Genomic DNA, 14669 nt, shown 5'->3' with positions numbered 1-14669 from the left:
ACGCATTTTCATTGACTTTCATTACCCTAATCCTCATAATCATCAACATCTTTAGTCTGAGTGCTCAATGAGGATTTAGAGTTTTTCACCTTAAAGCCTTGAGGCACAATCTGTGTATGAATCAAACAGAGGCGGCAAGACATGAAAGCAACCCGGGTGCAGTACTGTAGCCTAGCTCAGTGGAGGCTTTGACAGAGAGACTAGGGAGAGCCCTTCTGCTCCATGTGAGTGTTACAGAGTATTTTTCAAATACTTGGCTTGGTAGTGATAAATACATCTTGATGGTCTCTCTCTTTCATTAATAACTACTCTGTTCTTGAAGTTCTCAACAAACCTGTTCTGATCACACTGTTGTTGTTTGAAGTGTCGCCAGTTTATCTCCATGGTTAGAAAATGGGAGTGTCAGAGGGATTTAAACATTGATTAACGGTTTTGGATCAGACCTATAAAACAGGTTAATTTTCCACTTTTGTGACAGTCTCAGAAAAGTGCAGCAGTAGCTTAAACATCATGGGGAGACAAATATAGTCTGGGCATGCAACAGAATAAATGATTTCCTGATCTCAGGACACATGCAAGTGCAAAACAATATTTAAACAGAGTGGAATTTCCTAGGTACTTAATAAATAAACATATTTTGCATCAGCCTACTAAAAGAGTTTTCAATTTGCTTACCAGTGTGCCTGTTCATTAAATATAATATAATGTTGAATAGGATGAATGAGGCATACTTCGTTTTTAAATTTTTATTGTGAGATGCTGAATTTATTGGTGTGTGTGTGTGTGTAATCTTTAAAAATGAACTAATATGTAACTCAATTAGAAATTGGTCAGGCATTAGCTTACAAATTCACAATGCACAGCGGATTGAGGTAATGAAATCTGCACTAAATAATCATAGCTGCTCCCCAGGGTCTGAAAGATACAGCCTGGAGGAATAAAGGGATTTTGATGGGAAAACTTACCTTGAGTGGATTTGCCTCCTGAAGCGCGAGCTGGCTGTTGGACAAAGGCAAGCAGACAGAAACCGACTAATCCAATGCTAGCGCGCATTATAATGTGCAGATGCATGGCTACTTTATACTGTAGTTGGACAGTTATAGTTAAACACCTACTTTACAACGCTTAACACGCACAAACGGACGGTATTTCTTTTATAAGAAAAACGTGTTCCACCTTTAAAAATATATTGTGGTACTATGTCCTTTCCTTTGTGTCTGCTTATTGTGTTTCAAGTGATCGGGTTTTGCGGAATACCCGACAATGTGCAGCAATAGAGAAGCGGTGTTCTGTGATCCTGTTCGACCCAGACCAATTTCAATATAAGGCAGAGGGACGTTTGAGAGAGATGGAGTTAGGTAGAGAGGAGGAAAGGGGTGGAGAGATGAGGATCCGCGCATTGCTCCTGCTCTCGCTCTCCCACACGCGCTCTCTCTCTTTCTCCAACTACTTGCAAGTGTTTATTTTTCTGCAGGAATTTACAATCAGCTGCTGGTTGGAACGAAGTCGGGGGTTGTCATGGAGGAGACTTCCGTGGGCGAAAGGTCAAACTCTGGGTGCAATCTATGGACCGCGCGCCACACCACAACCAACTTGGACACTTTCCCCACAGACAAGGGAAAAGAGCGGTGCGGGGGAAAAAATGAAAACCTGCAACTGACACATACAATGACAAATATAAGGAGTTGTGTTGATAGCACCCGATGCACAATGACCGCGAACAGGTTGTAGTCTCTGCGTGTGCTACGCGAGCTCTCGTGTACACTCTATCTCCCATGATTGCTTCTCATACAAAATTATTATTACCTATTTTTGCCACCTCAAAAAAAGTCAGGAGCAAATCGCATTCAAAAAGATCTAGAGAGCAATAAACACCATGACATGATCTGCTATTTAGCAATAGCCTGCAGGAGATTCAGTTTAATTATCACATTTTACTCATATATTTGTTCCGCTGGATTTACATGCTGGCTTTACATAAATGAAAAACACAAGTCTGGCATTTTATATAATCTTTTTGTATACATAGGCCTACTCCTTTTTCAAATGAGTTTGTACCCTTTCCACTTTCTCTGCACCATCACTTGAATTTGCCTATTGCTATACCCATGTGTAGGCTACACAAGGCAGACAGAAAAAGTATTACATTTCCCTGGCCACACCTCACAAATAGGTTTTCACATCTTCTAAAACCCAGCAAAGGATATCTCCAAGCAGCCTAAATTTCACATCACCTGCCTGTTAACATCCCTCAAATGATACATTTCCTTTTTATTTACAGCAGGCCAAGCCTATACTGCTTGCCTCCTAGAGGATAAGTGTCCCATTAATGAATATGTCTTTGTGTTGTGCAGCTAGTCTCTACCTCCTTGTCTCTTTTAAAGAATCAATAAAAGCTGAACAAAAGGAAATGCAAACAAGAATCAGCATGTTCCTGTTCTTTCATTGTGGCAGTGCATCATGGGTGCTTTTCAACTTGAAAGAGTTAAAAGAAGACTGGAGATTGGAACATGGAGATTAGATTCAGCACTGCATCAGTATTAGACAGAAGATATGCTTATTATATTTCATTTCCTCTAGGATTTCATCTGCTGTACTGGTGCAATACGCTTTAAGTTTACATTTGTTTTGAGAAAGATAATGCTCAATAATGATGTTCTCTAGCTTCCCTGTTTTATTTCTCTTTAATCAAAAATGCAATTAGGGTCTCGCATTAAAATTGATTTGGAGATTTAAAAAAATCTATTTTCTACAGGCTTAGTAAGATAACGGAAACTTTTGATAGCAAACAATCTGATAAAAGCTTGTCCATAAAGATGGATATCTCTGTGGCTGATAAAATGAATTTTTTTTTCAATAGTTCAAAGGTACAGAGGAACATTAAGGTTTCTTTATTCTTTTTTTTTTTACCCGAGTTTAATCTTTGATTAAGTATTTGTTCTTTGTTTTTGCCTTGCAGGATGGAAGACACTTTCTGGCAATGTCTAATGCTCCATATTAATATTTGGGTGGTAAAATGAAGCCTGATCATATACTATTTTATGGACGTGCATCTAATTTTGAAGAAAAAAATCAACATGGATGGTACTCCTCTGTTGTGAACGTTCATGTCGTGAATCTTAATGGTTTCCCTAGAGTTGTTTTTATAACCAGGAATAATCAGACAAAGTATAAAAATGCCCTTTAAAATAAATCCCTCCTGGCTTGTAGCATACATCATTTGAAAGGATTCATAGTAATGACCATTCAGATCCAAATTGTGAAGTCTGGCAGCCTGGCCTGTGTAATTATAATAACATCTGTCAGAAGAAATATGTAAATATCCATATCCCAAACCCCAAATCTCCAGGTAATTGTGAGCCCCTGTATAACCAAATGAGCTGAGAATCACTGGGGAGCCAGAGAAAGTCAGGCCACAGTGGCAGGGGCCTGAGCCTGGAAGCTGTAAGTGATGCATAGTTTTTCATATGGGTACAGCAGTAACACTTACTTCATTAATGGTAGAGGGGTGTGCATGGGCATCACTCTACACACAAACATACCTATTTTTACTTGAACAGACGCATAAGAGAAGCCCAGGTAATGTTTAATTTATGACCCTAGTTGTCATGAAAGGACTTCAGTTACACTGTGAATCCGGAGGAAAAGGAAAGAGTATGCCTGTAGGGTAAAGAAAGAGACTGGGAAAATACAGCTGCAGGCTGCAATACAGGCTTCTCCTATTAGATAAGCACACAGCCCCACTATGTAACCAAATGGCATCATATACTTCAGCAATGGGACTCACTCTACCATACCATTTTACATGTAGTAGTGCTTGCTTAAATGTACAGTAATGCTTGCTTACATTTTCCTACAACACTGACGTTGCAAACGCCATGCTCTAGCAATTGAGCCACACAGGACCAAGATGGTACATTACTCATTCTCCATCTTCTCCCTCCAAGCAACACAGCAGGGTATTTGGGCATTGACCATGCCAGCTCCACAGGGGATCAGATGGGGGGAGGTAAACTTAGAATTGATTGAGGGTTAGATGATTTGGAACCTTTGCATGAGTAGGAATGTCAAAACTGTGCTCCAAGGCTATGGGTGATTATCTCCCACATGTTTTGGTGGTGACCTATTTGAATGAGCTAAATAGGCTGGGTAAGAGCTGCATACTCAGTAGTGGCTTTACTGTACAGACTGCAGAGCATCTCCACGAATCCCCCTATGATCAACTAAGATCCAGCCTGAGGCAGACCTTCCACACAGGTACAGTCAGAGGATGAGACCTGCCAATCTCCAACACAGGTACAGTCAGAGGATGAGACCTGCCAATCTTCAACACAGGTACAGTCAGAGGATGAGACCTGCCAATCTCCAACACAGGTACAGTCAGAGGATGAGACCTGCCAATCTCCAACACAGGTACAGTCAGAGGATGAGACCTGCCAATCTCCAACACAGGTACAGTCAGAGGATGAGACCTGCCAATCTCCAACACAGGTACAGTCAGAGGATGAGACCTGCCAATCTCCCACACAGATACAGTCAGATGACGAACGCCTGCCCCAAGAGCGACGAGGAATTATGTGGAAGTACCATGACCTCAGTGTCTAGCTATACGGCACAACGTGTATGCCTTTATCCCAGTCAGCATTTAACAAGGCCTACAGTAGATGAGGGTCATAGATTTCTGCTAGGTTTGTATCTTAACCTAGTAGAAAAGCACGCTCACAGTAGAATGACATGAAACTTTGCTCCTTTTGAAGAAATATGTTATTTGAAAGTACATCTCTAAGGCGTTCATTCACTCCTCTCTGTCTGTTCCCTAGAACTTAACCTTGACAAACCGACGAGAGAAAACACAAATGCAGAGATGGTGCAGAGATGCTTTGTTGAGTAAAAGTTTTCATACAAAACATTCAGACTAAGTGGCACAGGTCAAGATCAGTCCTAACATCTTTTTTTACTCTGGAGAAAATAAATTATTCCTCTGAAAGAGATTAAAACAACCACGCCACTCTGAGCTCTCTGGGTCACTCTCCCATACGCCCTGATTTGTTTCACCTGTCCCTGTGATTGTCTCCACCGCCTCCAGGTGTCGCTTATTTTCCCCAGTGTATTTATCCCTGGGTTTCTGTCACGCCCTGACCTTAGTTATCTTTGTTTTCTTTATATTTTGGTTAGGTCAGGGTGTGACATGGGGGATGTATGTGTTTTGACTTGTCTAGGGGTTTTGTATGTTTATGGGGTGTTTACTAGTCTAGGTGTTTGTATGTCTATCATTGCCTAGATTGGTTCTCAATTAGAGGCAGCTGTTTATCGTTGTCTCTGATTGGGAACCATATTTAGGCAGCCATATTCCGTTGGGTATTTCGTGGGTTATTGTCTATGTGTAAGTTGCCTGTGTCTGCACTTGTTGATTATATAGCTTCACGTTCATTTTGTTGTTTTTGTAAAGTTTGTTTAAGTGTTCTTCGTTTCGTGTTAAATAAATAGAAGAATGTATTCGTATCACGCTGCGCCTTGGTCCTCCTCTCTTCCTCCAAACGACGAACGTGACAGAATAACCCACCACAACTGGACCAAGCAGCGTGAAAGGAAGGAACAGCGCTTTGTGGAGCAATGGACTTGGGAGGAAATATTAGACGGCAAGGGACCATGGGAACAGCCGGGTGAAAATCGCCGCCCCAAGGCAGAGCTGGAGGCAGCGAAAGCCGAGAGGCGGCATTATGAGGAGCTAGCTCGGCAGCGCGGCTGGAAGCCTGAGAGGCAGCCCCAAAAATGTCTTGGGGGGTGCACACGGGGAGTGTGGCGAGTTCAGGTAGGAGACATGCGCCAACTTCCCGTGCTTACCGTGAGGAGCCGAAGATGGAACCAGAGCCAGTCGGGGTGGAATTGGAGGTGAGCAAGGGGAGTGAAGCAGAGACTGTGAAGGAATTAATGGGGAAATTGGAGGAGAGTGAAATGATGGAGTTGCTGTGTTGGTGCATGAGGCACGACATCCGCCCGAAGGAGCGTGTCCGGGATTTGATGTTACCTGAGTCAGCTCTCCATACTCGTCCTGAGGTGCGTGCTAACCGTCTGGTAATGACAGTGCCAGTCCCACGCACCAGGCCTCCTGTGCGCCTCCCTAATCCTGCACCTCCTGTGGCAGCCCCACGTACTAGCTCTCCTGTGGCAGCCCCACGCACCAGCTCTCCTGTGGCAGCCCCTCGCACCAGTCCTCCGGTGCCGGCGCCACGAACCAGGCCTCCAGTTCCAGCACCCCGCACTCGCCTTGAGGTCCGTGTCCCCAGCCCAGTACCACCAGTGCCAACACCACGCACCAGGCTTCCTGTGCGTCTCCAGAGCCCTGTACGCCCTGTTTCTCCTCCCCGCACTCGCCCTGAGGTGCGTGTCTCCAGCCCGGTACCACCAGTTCCGGCACCACGCACCAGGCCTACTGTGCGCCTCCAGGGTCCAGTATGCCCTGTTCCTGCTCCCCGCACTAGCCTTGAGGTGCGTGTTCCCAGCCCGGTACCACCAGTTCCGGCACCACGCACCAGGCCTACTGTGCGCCTCCAGGGTCCAGTATACCCTGTTCCTGCTCCCATCTGTAGAGCACCGCCTGAGCTGCCCGTCTGTCCAGCGCCGCCTGAGCCGCCCGTCTGTCCAGCGCCGCCTGAGCCGCCCATCTGTCCAGCGCCGCCTGAGCCGCCCGTCTGTCCAGCGCCGCCTGAGCCGCCCGTCTGTCCAGCGCCGCCTGAGCCGCCCGTCTGTCCAGCGCCGCCTGAGCCGCAAGTCTGTCCTGAGCCGTCAGAGCCGCCCGTCTGTCCTGAGCTGCTAGAGCCGCCCGTCTGTCCTGAGCCGCTAGAGCCGTCCGTCAGTCAGGAGCCGCTAGAGCCGTCCGTCAGTCAGGAGCCGCTAGAGCCGTCCGCCAGTCAGGAGCCGCCAGAGCCGCCCGACAGTCAGGAGCCGCCAGAGCCGCCCGACAGTCAGGAGCTGCCAGAGCCGCCCGACAGTCAGGAGCCGCCAGAGCCGCCCGACAGTCAGGAGCCGCCAGAGCCGCCCGCCAGTCAGGAGCTGCCAGAGCCGCCCGCCAGTCAGGAGCTGCCAGAGCCGCCCGCCAGTCAGGAGCTGCCAGAGCCGCCCGACAGTCCGGAGCTGCCCCTCAGTCCGGAGCTGCCCCTCAGTCCGGAGCTGCCCCTCAGTCCGAAGCTGCCCCTCAGTCCGGAGTTACCCCTCAGTCCGGAGCTGCCCCTCAGTCCGGAGCTGCCCCTCAGTCCGAAGCTGCCCCTCAGTCCGGAGTTACCCCTCAGTCCGGAGCTGCCCCTCAGTCCTGAGCTGCCCCTCAGTCCGGAGCTGCCCGTCAGTCCGGAGCTGCCCGTCAGTCCGGAGCTACCCCTCAGTCCTGAGCTGCCCCTCAGTACGGAGATGCCCCTCAGTCCGGAGCGACCACTCAGTCCGGAGCTGCCCCTCCGTCCAGTGGCGCCCTCTACGATGGTCTTCAGTCCGGGACTCGCTGCAAGGGTCCCCGCTCCAGAGGCGCCACCAAAGCGGGTAATGACTATGGTGGAGTGGGGTCCACGTCCCGCACCCGAGCCACCGCCGTAAGAAGGCCCACCCGGACCCTCCCCTTCTGTGTCAGGTTTTGCGGCCGGAGTTCGCACCTTTGGGGGGGGGGGGGGGGGGGTACTGTCACGCCCTGACCTTAGTTATCTTTGTTTTCTTTATATTTTGGTTAGGTCAGGGTGTGATATGGGGGATGTATGTGTTTGTCTTGTCTAGGGATTTTGTATGTTTATAGGGTGTTTACTAGTCTAGGTGTTTGTATGTCTATGGTTGCCTAGATTGGTTCTCAATTAGAGGCAGCTGTTTATCGTTGTCTCTGATTGGGAACCATATTTAGGCAGCCATATTCCGTTGGGTATTTCGTGGGTTATTGTCTATGTGTAAGTTGCCTGTGTCTGCACTTGTTGATTATATAGCTTCACGTTCGTTTTGTTGTTTTTGTAAAGTTTGTTTAAGTGTTCTTCGTTTCGTGTTAAATAAATAGAAGAATGTATTTGTATCACGCTGCGCCTTGGTCCTCCTGTCTTCCTCCATACGACGAACGTGACAGTTTCCTGTCTCTCTGTGCCAGTTCGTCTTGTATGTTTTCCAAGTCAACCAGCGGTTTTCCCGTTCTCCTGCTTTTTGCTATTCTCCTTTTTTATGGTCCTCTGGGTTTTGACCCTTGCCTGTTTCTGGACTCTGTACCTGCCTGTCTGACCTTTCTGCCTGCCTTGACCACGAGCCTGTCTGCCACTCTGTACCTCCTGGACTCTGATCTGGTTTTGACCTTTTGCCTGTCCACGACCACTCTTGCCTACTCCTTTTGACTCCAACCATCTGCCTCCTGTGTCTGCATCTGGGTCTCGCCTTGTGTCATGATAATAGGATACTATGGTATAAATACTATAGTATTCACTGTAGTATACTGTAGTATTTACAGTTAACTATAGTTTAAATACTGTAGTAAAATAACTGTAGTATGTACTATAGTAATTAATGTGCTGTTTTTGCAGAATGTAGGGAGTTTCAGAGTTTTTCCTAGCCACCGTGCTTCTACACCTGCATTGCTTGCTGTTTGGGGTTTTAGGCTGGGGTTCTGTACAGCACTTTGTGACATGAGCTGATGTAAGAATGGCTTTATAAATACATTTGATTGATAGTATACTGCTGTATTTACTGTAGCGTTTTTGGAGACTGTAGTATACTGCAGTATTTACTGTAGCGTTTTTGGAGACTGTAGTATACTGCAGTATTTACTGTAGCGTTTTTGGAGACTGTAGTATACTGCAGACATTACTGTAGTGTTTTTGCTTCCTCCTTCAGAAAACCTACTGGAGAAATACTAAAACAGAACATTTCCATAACCTGTAGGTAGGATTGGGATCTGAACAGATAGTTCAGCACTTCTGCTCTTTTCTATGACTTGTAGGGAACACAAAATGTCTATACTTGGCTTGTAGGTTTCTCACTTAGGGGTGGGACAAATTGCAATATGGGGGAGGGGAATGGGCAGGGTATATGAAAATTATATACTGTAGTATTTACTATAGTTAAAAAAGTGTAGGGTTTTTGCGGACTGTAGTGTTTTTGCGGACTTTACTGTAGTATTTACTACAGTTTTTTTTTTCTTCTGGATAATACTGTAGTATTTACTGTAGTTTTCAACAGTATACTACAACATTCTATAGTAAGTACTACACATGATAAAGGGTTACTACAGTGTGTAGTATAGTATTCTACAGTAGCTTATACTACAGTTCATTATAGAATTCTACAGTAAGTACTGAAGTATTCTACAGTATAATGTAGTATTTTTTTCAGGTGGGCAGGGTCAGCCAAGGTTTCACTTTTCGAGGCTGCAAAACAAATTGTTTTTTGTTACTCAGCCTTAAGAGTTAATTTTAAACCTCCAGTGGAAGCAGGTTAAAATTGATACAAGGCTAAATAAAACACAATTCAACAGTTCAACATTTATACTGTTAACTGGAGGCATGCTGTTAATTTAAGTGGAGGCAATTCCTCTTATTAGTGAGGTACAAATTACCAACATTTTGTACAAAATTAATTACTTAATGGCTTATGATAAATGGTATGGAATATGAAACACATTAAACACATAATATTGATATTACATTTGTGGACATTAGTCATTCATTCGCTGCTCATTTATTGATCTGTGTAATCGCCAAAGAGAAAGCTGTTAAAAGTAATTATTTCCCTCTCGCAGCCTACAGATGGAGAATTCTAATGGCATTATATAAATATAATTCTCATGGTATTATATAAATATAATTCTAATGGTATTATATAAATATAATTCTAATAGCATTATATAAATATAATTATAATGGTATTATATAAATATAATTATAACGGCATTATATAAATATAATTCTGATGGTATTATATAAATCTAATTATAATGTCATTATATAAATATAATTATAACGGCATTATATAAATATAATTCTGATGGTATTATATAAATCTAATTATAATGTCATTATATAAATATAATTATAATGGTATTATATAATTATAATGGCATTATATAAATATAATCTTGACAGTAACAGGGAACACTCTATGAGAGAGCAACGTTGCAGACTGTTTATCCTCCCGTAGCTTTTGTTTTTGGATGACTGTGCTCACATCACCTCATTCCTCGGCAACAATAGAAAATACATAAATAAATCCTCATTAAATCCGCACCATATGCAGCATCATTTTGTTTGAAACACTCTGAGGCAATTTGGTCATTATGAACATCTAACAGGGGGTTATGAAAGAGAATTACGGTAAAGCCCATCAATTTGTTTTGAAGTCTGTTTGTTCTGCCTGCCTGAAATGATTTCAGATCAATGCTTGTCGGGATATTATGATTACAACAGGCAGTTAAATGCAACAGCTGTTAAGTGAGTGAAGTGGTAAAGCTGTAAGAAGGCCTGTGTAGCTGTGCACATGAAAATAAGGGCAACACCAGCAGTCCTTCATAAAGTGGTCTGTAAACAGTACGTTGTCTTCTATCAGCACATGACGTTACAGCCTCGATCATGACTGTGCATTTACCGCACCCCTATCTCACTGTACCAATCTGCTGTGAGGAGAGACTAGTCTGCATAGGTTTACAGACGACTGCCTACACACCTATTCAGCAGAAACCATCCAGCACAAACCTGGACTGCCCTCTAGTGGCAGCATGGTGCTCACACAAGCTCTGAAGGTTGACCACCTGTTTCTGGCCATGTTCAGTATGAAAACGTACTTTATTAACGTTGCAGACAGAAATACCAATAATAGAGCTGATGGGATTCCTTATTCTACATGTCAGAGATGCATGTGTGTTCTAAATAGCATATTTCGATCATCATGTCACCATCATCAAGGCTGCATCACATTCGGCCGTGATTGGGAATCCCATAGGGCAAAATTAGCCCAGCGTCGTCTGGGTTTGGCCGGGGTAGGCTACCATTGTATATAAGAATTTGTTCTTAACTGACTTGCCTAGTTAAATAAAGGTTAAATAAAATAAATAAAACATAATCATGTCACAGAGAAGCACAAAGCACTCTTATTTCTGTATTTGCTCATCAATGATTCCCTTTAAAGAAGCAATCAGCAGATGAAGCAATAAAGTGTATAACATTGTTTCAGTAAAAAGCTGAGGGATGGGGTTGGAGAAATGTAACCACTCTTAAATTAATAGACAGAGCTCTGGATGCAAGGACTAACCATCCATGATATAACATGTGTAGTTTAACCATGTTTTGAGGCTATATAGTGTTTGTTTACATTTACTTTGTTTACAAACATTGGAGTAAAACAAGCTTATATTTTGGGTTCTGATGGGGTACAACAGTTGAAGTATGCTCATAAGGCGTTTATAAGTTATATTCTTCAAGAATCAATGGGTACATATCATTAATTTATAAGTAAAAAAATGTAGCAACAGCAGATTCCCCCTTTATCTGGTCCTCCTGCTCTAGGCCTGAACAGTGAAGGGAGGAAGTGCCTTAGGCTGGGCTCTCATTGGCACAGAGACAGACTGCGTACTGTCAGTTTGGCACGGACTCACTCATTCATTCCTGAAGCAACATGCACCTCAAAGCTGTCCCACCTCTCAGGGAACGTGAGCCGAATTCCACAGATACAAACTTGAAGCAGCAATTGGAGAAAAAAAAAGTTTCAAATTCACGTGCGTTATCGTTTGATACAATATTTTATACCATGCATTGCAGAAAACAGAAAAAGTTTAACAAACCATACAACTCTATGAACAATTCACACAACACATTTCACAGAAACACATTTACTGGAAGAACTGTGCAGATGCAAAGTTTGGATACAGAATTACGGTAAAATCTCCCTCTGTTTTTTATGTGACCACGTTTCCCAAAAACGAAATATTTACTCCGAATTAAGATTCAAAGATGTCTGCAGAAAGAATTGGATGTCAGCTACAGAAATGCATAATTATGGATATGAATATCGTTCTCTTCATGGTAATGTATCCTGAAGTGCGGCAGGTAGCCTAGCGGTTAGAGCATTTGGCCTGTAACCGAAAGGTCGCTGGTTTGAATACCCAAGTCGACAAGGTGTAAAATCTGTCGATGTGCCCTTGAGCAAAGCACTTACCTCTAATTTGCTCCAGGGTCATCCCGATACTATGGCTGACCCTGTAAAACAACCCATTTCATTGCACTTATCTGGTGTATGTGGCAATTAAACATATTTTAAAACACTATAACTAATTGGTAAGTTTACTTTTACTTGTTACTTCTTTTAACTTTTATTATCTTCTCTCCTCATGAGGGAGAGAAATTATAAAATATATTAAAGATATGTGGGTTTTTAGTAACGGAATTACAAGTCACATGGCAATGTTTCTTAAACTTTCTTAAACTAAATAATTTCACCAAAACTAAATATGTGTTTACATTACTTGGCAGGGGTCTTCAGTTCAATATTAATGTGTTTGATGTATTTCAAATAACTTTTAAGACATTTTCTGGTAGATGTCTAAGACCCCTTTTCCATATATTGTACCAAAATTCAAAAGGCACTCACACATCTGAGCTATCTTTGTTGCAGGTTCATGGTAACAATTGAATAAGATGAGAAAAAATAAGAACCCCACACACTGCTCATGATAGTATCACTGCTCTTTAATAAGCTTTACATATCAGACTCAAGGCCTTCGTCAGAGCTTTTGTGAGTTTAAAAAAATATATTTGCACCCTTATGTAGACATAGCTCCACCCACATCCGTACCATGCTTCGAATGGGATTGGAGTCGAGGGAAAATAAGTAAGTGTTACCAAATATAACAATGTGAATTTTATAAATATTCTAATAGTGTACATAAAACGTATTAAACACGTCCGTAAAACCACAATGAGGACATCGAACCACCAAGCAAGTTTTCATAAATCATTGGGTACAACTCAAGAAAAACGTCAGAGTAATTTGAAATGGGGGCATTTATTCATGTGTTAACTAACCTCCAAACGAGCTTCAATGCCATACAACACTCCTTCCATGGCCTCCAACTGCTCTTAAACGCTAGTAAAAACAAATGCATGCTTTCAACCGTTCGCTGCCCGCCCGACTAGCATCACTACCCTGGACGGTTCTAACCTAGAATATGTGGACAACTACAAATATCTAGGTGTCTGGCTAGACTGTAAACTCTCCTTCCAGACTCACATTAAACATCTCCAATTCAAAATCAAATTGGCTTTCTATTTCACAACAAAGCCTCCTTCACTCACACCGCCAAACTTACCCTAGTAAAACTGACTATCCTACCGATCCTCGACTTCAGCGATGTCATCTACGAAATAGCTTCCAATACTCCACTCAGCAAACTGGATGCAGTCTATCACAGCGCCATCCGTTTTGTTACCAAAGCCCCTTATACCACCCACCACTGCGACCTGTATGCTCTAGTCGGCTGGCCCTCGCTACATATTCGTCGCCAGACCCACTGGCTCCAGGTCATCTATAAGTCTATGCTAGGTAAAGCTCCGCCTTATCTCAGCTCACTGGTCACGATAACAACACCCACCCATAGCACGCGCTCCAGCAGGTATATCTCACTGGTCAGCCCCAAAGCCAACACCTCCTTTGGCCGCCTTTCCTTCCAGTTCTCTGCTGCCAGTGACTGGAACAAATTGCAAAAATCGCTGAAGCTGGAGAATTACAATTCCCCCACTGACTTTAAACATCAGCTATCTGAGCAGCTAACCGATCGCTGCAGCTGTACATAGTCCATCTGTAAATAGCCCACCCAATCTACCTACCTCATTCCCATATTGTTTTTAATCACTCCAGTGGTAATCTGCTAAATTGTAATTTAATTGAAATTACTATGGCCTATTTATTGCCTTCTTCCTCACGTCATCTGCACACACTGTAAATAGACTTTCTTTTTTTCCTATTGTGTTATTGACTGTATGCTTGTTTATTCCATGTGTAACTCTGTATTGTTGTTTGTGTCGCACTGCTTTGCTTTATCTTGGCCAGGTCGCAGTTGTAAATGAGAACTTGTTCTCAACTAGCTTACCTGGTTAAATAAAGGTGAAATAAAAATAAATAAAAATGTTCACATTTACAACATAACATACATAGGCATTTCTTCATTAAGACCTTTAGGAAAAAATGTCTGGAGGGTGAAAATCCCAAAACATTATATTTTGTTCAGAGTATTATTTATATCACCTCCCCTGCCTGATATCTTAACTTTCTCTATGCCACAAAATCTACAGGTAGAAATGTCACGTTTTTGGTCATTAAAATGTACTGCGATTGGATAATCCCTGTCGTTTCTCCTTATTGAACTTTAATGTTCACTAATTCTCTGCTTGAAAGAACAAGAGGTTTTACATACATACCACAGCCCACATGGACATTTAATCATGTAGATAACATGTGTAGTAGAACACGTAATAATGTCATTAATTTGGAACCATTTTCCTGTATATGGGTGGCAGATATATTCACACTTCATCATGTTGTTACGCTGTGCGCAACCTCTGCATTTATAGCTACCATTCGGAAGAGGGCGTAAAAGAGCCTGGCTGATTTTATTTTGGCTGTTGGCATCGACCAATTTATCGCGTAAATTGCGACCTCTCCTATATGCA

General features: G+C 43.1%; 1 protein-coding gene across 4 annotated transcripts in view; it reads right to left on the bottom strand.

The window, feature by feature from the left end:
• The window catches only part of LOC139557431 (signal peptide, CUB and EGF-like domain-containing protein 3), a 121257-nt gene extending 119919 nt beyond the window's left edge, over positions 1-1338 (bottom strand). For all 4 annotated transcript variants that reach the window (XM_071372227.1, XM_071372228.1, XM_071372230.1 and 1 more), the window contains exon 1: positions 966-1338. In XM_071372227.1, the coding sequence (XP_071228328.1) occupies positions 966-1071 (106 nt within the window). In that variant the 5' untranslated portion in view covers positions 1072-1338. The remainder of the gene's footprint in view (positions 1-965) is intronic.
• Positions 1339-14669: the final 13331 nt, after the last annotated feature.

The sequence above is a fragment of the Salvelinus alpinus genome, chromosome 28, assembly GCF_045679555.1.
Source record: "Salvelinus alpinus chromosome 28, SLU_Salpinus.1, whole genome shotgun sequence".
Lineage (NCBI taxonomy): Eukaryota > Metazoa > Chordata > Actinopteri > Salmoniformes > Salmonidae > Salvelinus > Salvelinus alpinus.
The sequence above is the reverse complement of the archived record's forward strand: the minus strand, read 5'-3'. Positions and strand labels throughout refer to the sequence as shown.